Source organism: Myotis yumanensis, unplaced genomic scaffold, assembly GCF_028538775.1.
Source record: "Myotis yumanensis isolate MYYU_CA2020_CCGP unplaced genomic scaffold, mMyoYum1.0.hap1 SCAF_19, whole genome shotgun sequence".
NCBI classification, from domain to species: domain Eukaryota; kingdom Metazoa; phylum Chordata; class Mammalia; order Chiroptera; family Vespertilionidae; genus Myotis; species Myotis yumanensis.
The window spans coordinates 21,832,336-21,840,778 of record NW_027223770.1 but is presented as its reverse complement, the minus strand read 5'-3'; the positions used below and the strand labels follow the sequence as shown (position 1 = coordinate 21,840,778).

Genomic DNA, 8,443 nt, shown 5'->3' with positions numbered 1-8,443 from the left:
CAACCCTGGGTAAGTCACTAAGCCGTTCGGAACCGACAAGCCCTCGGCTGCACGTTGGGGTCGAGAAAGATGGACGGCCTGGCCCTCCGCGCCGAATTCGGGCGGTAGGCTCGGCGGACATAAACGTGAGTCCCGCACTCCAGCCCGAGGTCCTCTTACACCCAGAGCCCAGCACCCGGGACCAACCCTCCTGCCCCTCAGACCTCCCCGCTCCGCGCCCCGCCCCGCCCCCCGAAGGGGCGTGGTCCCAGCGCGGACACGTGCGCGACACGTGCCCGGAGCGTGAGGGCGTGGACACGCAACCGCGGTGACGTCGTGCAGGCGCGCCCCTCCCCTCGGCCTCGCGCTCGGCCTACGCAGGCGCAAACCGGAAGATGGCGGCGACTGGAGCGGGTCGTCTGCGGCGGGCTGCGTCAGCCCTGCTGCTTCGGACCCCGCGCCTGCCGCCCCGGGAGCTGTCAGCCCCCGCCCGGCTCTATCACAAGAAGGTAGGGCTTAACAAGGGGATGCGCGGGGTCCGCAGCGACCGGGGCGGGAGGACGAGGACCGTCGGAGGGGACGGGTGGGTGCCGGTGCCGGACAGAGGCCCAGCCTAGGGAGGAGTGGCCGCAGGACTCTGCGCCGCTTGGGGAGCCCCCACCGTGGCCCGGGGTGGAGATGGCGCCCGGCCCTGGATGGAGGGATCGCGTGACACTGCCTCCACTCGCCTCGCTGCGCAGTGACGCTGACCGCGCACGAAATAAAAATAACTGTCCGTGGGCCCTGCCGCTGGCCGCGACACCCTGCATCCCAGCCCCTGAACGTCCTAAGAGCCCGGGAAGGAGGGTCCTGTCAGGACCTGCCGGCCTGACGCCTGGACCACTGCCCTGGCCAAGTGACCTCGGGGAAGGCGCTGTCCTTCGCCGAGCCTGCTCCCCATTTGGAAAGGGGGTGCTGTGGCGGCCTCGGCAGGGTGCCTGGCACAGGGAGACCTTCCAGGTGCCGCTATGTTGTAGGAGCTCAGAGCCCCGAGCGGAGCCAGTACGCAGTCGTGTTTATTTTCGTGTTTTGTTTGGGGCGGGGCATAGGGATGGGTGTGTGATTTGCAGCCCTTGGGGCGGGGGGCGGGGGGGGGGGCCTGTCAAGGCCCTTGGACGGGAGACTGTGACACAGCCAACCGAAAAAGGTGGTGAATCACCATGGGGGCAAACAGTACCGATTGGATGTTACCTTGTAGGTCCTTGGGCTTAGAGTTAGAGTTGACATCCTGGTCGGAACGGTGGGGGGAGGGGGCCGGACGATCGGCACACTTGGGCTAACTGGTAAAAAACAAACAAAAAAACCTCAAGGTTATTAGAGCATACCGTATTCTCTCCTGGCTTCAGCTCGCCGCCCGGGACTTGGCTCCTCCCCCACCCAGGGGTGTGTTTTGTGGACAGTGCCCGCCCTAGGGACGCGGGCTGGCAGCCTCCTGGCCACCCGGGTGCGCTGCTGCACCGGGGAGGCCTCAGGGCCCTGAAATCGTGATGGAACCTGATTTTTATCGTCGTACCCACTTGGACACGTTTCATAGCATCGTTTCCCTGTAACAGTCTCCTCGAGGCTTCTGGGAAAGCCTTCAATTTATGGCTCATAGTCACTTTTAGAATTGTTGAATCGTTATTATCCTTTGAGAAGAGGCTGTATTTGGAAATAACAAAAATGCCATTTGAGCCCAAACCTGGCCATCTAGGTGGGTCAAGGGCCGATGGTTATAGGTGGTTAAAAAGCCTCTGGAACGAAGACATGATTTCCCTCCAGTATCACAAGTCTCTTAAGGTCGGTGGAAAGGAGACGCAAAAAGACTGGGTCACAAACGGTTCTCGTTGACCTGAGCGTGAGCCTTCCCACCCGGGTAAAATTTGGCGTTTGGTGATTGCCTGCCAAGTTCAGGTTGCTGGCTTGGCGCTTACCATCAAGTCGAGACCAAAAAGGGTGATCATGATTTGTCTTAACTCTCATTTCAGGTTGTCGATCATTATGAAAATCCCAGAAACGTGGGGTCTCTTGACAAGACATCCAAGAATGTTGGGACTGGACTGGTGGGGGCTCCAGCATGTGGCGATGTGATGAAATTACAGGTACAGCTGGTTTTCATCTGGAACGGGAATGGGAATCTGTTGGCCTACAGTGCTTCGTAGTTCACAGAGCACTTGCATACACCATCCCCTTTGGTCTCCATTTGGACTCCTGTGAGACAGGATGAGCCTGTCCTAGCGCTCCTGCTGGTGCACTGTGCTGACCCTTTCCGATACAGTAAACCGATCACCCCGTTCTCACTGAATCAGCTTCAATTCCAGCGTCAGTTAAGTAAAAGGTTCTGTGAGTTTTACCAAAGGAAAACCACAGCCGTTGAGCTAGCCATCCCCTGTGAGATAAGAAATCCAATAAATCAGACCTCCCCCAAACTGAAGGCAACAACAGGAAGGCTGGGTAAACCGAAGCTTTGTTCACAATCTGCTTCCTCATGGAGGGAGGGCAGCGTGCCAGAGTCTGCCTGCCTGTCTTAGAAAACAGCAACAGGGCAGGGCGGGACCACTGCATGGTTTGGTGTCCAAGAAAAAAGCATTAACTAGAGACCGTGAGCGTAGGCTCCCCCAGTGTTTCCAGGGCAGATTGACACAGCAGCCATGAGCAGAGCTTCATAGCCAAAAAGCAGGCGAGGGTTACAAAACAAAACTTCAAAGGGGCGTATTATTTAGCTAATCTGTACCGCAGGCCTATGCGATTGTCTATGTTTAACTCTTATCCCTGAGCTCCTCGGAACAAAGCAAACTCAGGAAACATCGTCATTAGTGCCAGAACTTCAAGTGGAAACTATACCGCGGTCTCGGGAAGAGCCCGGGAAGCCCTGTGAGTGCCGCTTCTACAGACCGCCCCACCCCCGTCTCTTCCAGATCCAGGTGGATGAGGAGGGGAAGATCGTGGACGCCAGGTTTAAAACATTTGGCTGTGGCTCCGCAATCGCCTCCAGCTCGCTGGCCACCGAATGGGTGAAAGGAAAGACGGTAAGGTCACTCGCAGACCTGACAGCATCAAGTCACGGTTTCCACAAACATGGCGCTCAGTTAAGGGAAAGGTCTGGTGGGTGGAGGGGGGCGGAAATAACTGATTTTAAAAAAATACATTCTGAGACTTTCTTTTTAATTTCTCCTACCCAGATTTTTATTAAATTCTCCACATTGGGCACAGTGGATTGTTTTGTCCAGTGTTTTTTAGTTTGGGGGTTTTTGTTGATCCTTTTTATTTGGGGTTTTCTGTGATATTTTGTTTCTAATTAAATAGAAAAAAAAAGATCCTCACCTCTCACCTAACAAGATGGAGCTTAAAAGAAACCTTAGCTTTCTCCAAGGTCGCTGGTGATGTAATTTCTTAAGCGTGTCGGTCAGGTCAGGGCGTGTTGTGCAGTGGTTTGTTTTTTTTGTTTATTTCCTCCCATCCTGTTTCGGGAAGGACTGCAGGTGGCTTTTAAGGGTTCATGGAATAACAAACTGGCCTGTACTAACAGGGACTGAAGGGTCAAACACACATCGAGGGAAGGGCAGAGTGAGCAAGCACATCCAAACAGTGACGGGGCAGGGGGCGGGGGGCCAGGCCCTCCGAGTGGAGACAAGAAAGGCGGGAACATCCTTCCCATCCTTTTCTCTGCCAGCGCCTCTTTCCCCAGCCCAGTGAAGAACTGGACTTTCTAAAATCTAGTCATTCAAACCTCTCAGAAAAGCTAAACCGCAGGCTGCTCATCCTTGTAGCCCCGAGGGACCAAGTTCAGGGTCGTAGAGAAGAGTGCTCGGGGAGCTGGGCAGCTCGACAGCAAAGTGCATGCCATGCCACATGCCACCTGCTTTCCGTGGCTCGGGGCCTTCTGGCTGGCAAGCTCCTTGGGGCCAAGGAAGCACAGGCCTGATCTGTCCAGCAGGAGGTGGCTCTGCGGTGATTTGTCACCAACTATCTGCAGGGAAAGGGGGGAGAGGGAGACGAGGCACCTGTGCTCCCAGGACCTGACCCGAGGGGCCTGTGAGTTGTGGTCAGGAAATGGGGGAAGGGGGCCTTTCTTTGACCTTTACATCCTCCCATCCTGAGTTCCCAGGAACAGAACTTAAGTCATAATGGAGTAGAATTAGTGGCACTGGGAAGTTAGGGGACAGGTGCGGCAAGCTGGCTTTCCTTAAGATGCGGGGACTGTTCCAGGGGGGCAAGGAACCGCCTGCCTCTTGTTCTGCCCTCGGGCTCTGGACCGAGCCCCAGGCGGGAGGAGCTAGTCTCCTTTCAGCCCGGGATGAGCCCAAAGGGAGCTCCTAGCCCAGGACCCACCTGTGCCACTGCCACGGTGCTGGAGTGCCATGGCCTGTCCGCCCCCTCCGACCGCCTAGTGCCATCAGCACTGCTAGTTAAAGGGACTTACTCTAAACGTTTGGTACAAGGACATCAGAGAAGCTGATATTCACAAAACCAGCATAGGAAGTCACTGCCTTTTAAAGAAAAGACTCATGTTTCTGGCCTCCAACAAATCTGATTCCAAGGAGACTTCTCACAGGGTTCTCTTCAGCTCCTAGAGTGTCTGTGCCGGCCCTGCTCACCCCAGCCCCCAGCTGTGCACACTTCCTACCCGAGAATCCCACCTGCAGCCTTGACACCCTAGTGGGGTCCTGAGAAGGTCCTGGGTCCTTTGTTTGGGGTTATTAACGGAAACCACCCCCATTCACCCTGTCCTGAGGGCCTCTGGGGCCTCCCAGGTTATTGTCTGTCCCTCAAGACAGAGCCTCGCTGACACTGCGTGTCTTTCCCATGTGCCTCAGGTGGAGGAAGCCTTGACCATCAAGAACACAGACATCGCCAAGGAGCTGTGCCTGCCCCCCGTGAAGCTGCACTGTTCCAGTAAGTCTCTGCCCCCGAAGGCCAGCGGCCGGACAGCTGGGAGGAATTGGGTCATGGAGTCAACTTGCATTTGTGACAGAGTAATGACAAGTCCTTTGTGGTCATGGAGTCCGTCTATAACCTTTCGAGGGCTCAAGCCCACGGCCTCAGCGATCGCCAGGACAGCCTCTGGGAGGTGGTGTGTGCCAGGCCTCATGCGAGCACTCCATAGCATCATCTGTAAACCTCAGTGACGTCCTTCAGGCCACAGAAGGTGCCATTTCTCTCCCCTTACGATGAGGAAACGGGTTCCGGTTAAAGCACTGGTCACATGGCTCTTAAGTGAGAAAGGCCCAGTCTACGCCCCAGTCTCTGATTCCAGAATCTGTGCTGTTCCCACCCCATTGCAGGAAAGTGAGGGCCGCAGAGGAGAAAAGTCAGCTTCCACATAACCCCATTCGTTGTGTATTTCCTCACTTCCTGTCCACACACGTTGCTCTGTATCTGCATCTATGGGATGACTAAGCCCAGATGTTTTAGGACTGATGCTCGGCTCTCCAGCTCAGTCTCTGACTTAAATTTAAAGCTATTTCCCTCTCCTCTCAACCTTCTTGGGGAAGGAGGGAATGAGAAACAGCATTCCTAACAGACTGATGGGGGTTTACTGACCAAATTAGTTAAACACCAGCAGAGAGCCAGGCCTCTTGCCAGGAGAGGACTCAGGAGAGCTGAGAACTGGGACAGGGACATGCCGATGCAGTCTTCAGGAAGTCTGCTAAGACCCAAGTTCTTTCCACTTGAGTTGGAATTCAAGTAGCCATGAATAAAGGACATATCTTGTAAACATTTTCACACACTTCAGAAAAATCCCGGCCTTTCCTTCCAGCTTCTCTGGTCCTGAGACCTGAGCTGAGGCTCTGCCGTTGGCTTGCTTTCTGCTCTCATTCCAGCCCTCTCGATTTTTATTTTCCTCCATAGCCTCACTCCTAAGTACGTGTTCAAGCTTAAGATCACTAGAGAGTAATGTGGCGACACCATGCTATCAGCAGATGACATGACCTACGTTACGCCAACTAGCTTACCCAGCACCCACTACATTCACTTCCGTCTCTCCTGTGAGCAGATGAGAATGAATATTTGTTGTGTCCCTACTGTGTGCCAGCCACATAGTAAGTCCTCACACAGTCCAAGCAAGAACAGCAGGATTGTCCAGTTTTATAGAAAAGAAAGTCGATCCGCAGAGGCTCAGAAACTAACCTGGGTGACCGTGAGGCCCTACCCAACGCTGCTGCCCTCACCTCTTAGAAATTCCACTCCTAAGACTGTTTTGGTCTAAAAACTCAGGCTCTCTCTCCTTCCTGTCCTTCCAGTGCTGGCTGAAGATGCGATCAAGGCTGCCCTGGCTGATTACAAACTGAAGCAAGAACCCAAGAAAGGAGAGGCGGCGAGGGAATGAGCGCCTGGCGAAGCCTCCACAGGGCCTTCAGCTGCTTGCCCACCCCGTGCATCACCTTAGATTTAAGGAAGCTCCTCACACTGCAGTGAAAGGCCATGCGCACGACCCTTGCTGTTCACACTGTGGCTCTGATGTGAGAATACAGTTCAGTTGTTCCGAATCCTGTGGTTTCTTTCAGCCCACTTTTACCGCCTTAATCCTAATTCTGTATATTTTGAATTGAATGTACGGCCTCAAAACTGAAATCAGTAAGTCTTGAGTTTTGCTAGTCCACGAAGTGCACAAAGATCTATTTTATCTGAATCTATTTTGGGGAGGCTTACCAATAGAATGCCTTGTATGACTGTTTGATAGAACCAAGTATTGTACATAGAACAGATCTGCATATATATAATAAATTAAAGAGTGTAAGACAATGGTTTTCTCCTCTAAGCCTTCTCTCTTGGATGCTTCACTCGCCCCAGAGTGCTGCCCAAAGCCCCCTGGGTTCCCAGGTGCTGGGCCATGGCAACAGTGCTCCTTCCCGAGCACCGTGGGCGGGACGGACTGCACGGAGACTGCCCTGCTTAGGAAACGGGTGAGGGGAAAGGAGGTGGCCATCACTTTGGGTTGTTCTCTGCAGAATAACAGCAGATTGACAACTCCAAGTGAGAACAGAAGATTCTTGTAATTTCACTCATTTATGAAATCCTGAAATCTACAAATGCTGGCTTAGACAATTCCCTGAAGCTGTGGACCAAATACAGGTACAGAGCACCTGGGGCCTGGGCCTAAAATACAGAATGCAGGTCTGGGCAGGTGACACTAATTTGTACGGTGGCAGACAAGCCACGCCATAGGGAAGAAGCTGCTTTCGTCCCGGGCCCTGCCCTGCACAGGGGTGATAGTCACACCGTTCATTCTGAACTGTCTGCACATGGACAGTGAGCTCAGGGCAGGGGCGGCCTTCTAAGGCTCCCACAGTCGTGTGCCAGCTAAAATCCCACCAGAGGCAGCCTGGTTTCCTAGGGACAGCGTGACACAAACTCCGGCTCACAATCTCATACCTTCCACCCTTCCAAAGGAAGATGTGTTTGTCTTTTCCGATGGTGGGTTTTGGTTCGGGCAGAAACTAGCTGTCTCTTCTCTTAAATACACCTCTTTTTAAAATATACGAAGATATTTTGAAACCCCATGGGTTCTGGAGAAGGCTCAGAACTTCAAAGGCCTTTCCCTCCGCACACAGCCTGGGAGACCACAGGGCAGGACCTCAAATTAGAGCCGCCGGGTGGGGCCATGTCAGGTTGCCCTGGGTGGCGTGTTCTGTTTAATTCACAGCCCTCACAGCTGCGCGGTCTCTCCTTTATTATATGTGACAACACTACAGTTCCCCACCACTCCTCTGTGACTTTTTAAATGAGACGTTGTTGTCCCTGTTAACATCCCCTGAGAGTTGAAGCTGAGTTCTGCGCATCAGAAGCTGCTTGTAAACAGCCAAAACGATGTTACCAGAATAGCCCCAACCTCAAGTATGAGGTGGTGCCGCTAAAAGCAATGAGTATTGTTTTAAATTTACATTAGAGACACTCCTGTTCCCAGACAGACTTAGTTTTAACCACACGGGGGCATCATGCACCCTCCAATGAGCTCAGGTCTAGCGTTTCTGGGTCTCCAAATGGGTCTCAGCCTCTCCAAGTGGACTCGCCACGGAGATCTTGACATGTGAGTTACACCTGTCCATCAGGCATCAGGCACCAGGCACCGTGCTCTGTGCCAGGCCCTGACGTCTGTGATCCTGCTCATTCTCATGACCACCCACTGAGGTTTGTTTCCAACAAGGAAACTGACTCAATAGGTGGACAGACTCAAGCCGGCTCACCTGGGCTGGGTGACCCCAAAGCCCATGCTTCTCCCGCCTCGTTTCCTTCTGGCGGAACATACCGGGGATTCTACCGCCCATGAGGGGCTCACCTGTGCCCTGAGCATTTGCATGAAGAAGCTGAGCCAATAGGATGAGCCCAATCCATTCATTTGGCCAACTCACCACCACACACCACGGCCCTCACCTGGCTGTGCATCAAAGCCCTCAGGGTGGGGGCTGGGCACTGGTGTTTTTAAAAGTTCTGAGGAGTCTCC

At 53.8% G+C, this 8,443-nt stretch overlaps 1 protein-coding gene across 1 annotated transcript; it reads left to right on the top strand.

The window, feature by feature from the left end:
* The first annotated feature begins 351 nt into the window (after nucleotides 1-351).
* On the top strand, nucleotides 352-6,744 carry ISCU (iron-sulfur cluster assembly enzyme). The gene is made up of 5 exons (XM_070399804.1): nucleotides 352-488; nucleotides 1,986-2,099; nucleotides 2,916-3,026; nucleotides 4,815-4,893; nucleotides 6,243-6,744. The coding sequence occupies exons 1-5, from the start codon at nucleotides 375-377 to the stop codon at nucleotides 6,326-6,328; spliced, it is 504 nt and encodes a 167-aa protein (XP_070255905.1). The 5' UTR covers nucleotides 352-374; the 3' UTR covers nucleotides 6,329-6,744.
* The last annotated feature ends 1,699 nt before the right edge of the window (nucleotides 6,745-8,443 follow it).

What these genes read in the sequence shown, in the direction of transcription:
- ISCU (XM_070399804.1), top strand. Translation starts at nt 375, where the DNA reads ATGGCGGCGACTGGAGCGGGTCGTCTGCGGCGGGCTGCGTCAGCCCTG. An exon ending in CCCGGCTCTATCACAAGAAG is followed by an intron (nt 489 to 1,985) that starts GTAGGGCTTAAC and finishes CTCTCATTTCAG; the next exon opens with GTTGTCGATCATTATGAAAA. An exon ending in CGTGAAGCTGCACTGTTCCA is followed by an intron (nt 4,894 to 6,242) that starts GTAAGTCTCTGC and finishes CTGTCCTTCCAG; the next exon opens with TGCTGGCTGAAGATGCGATC.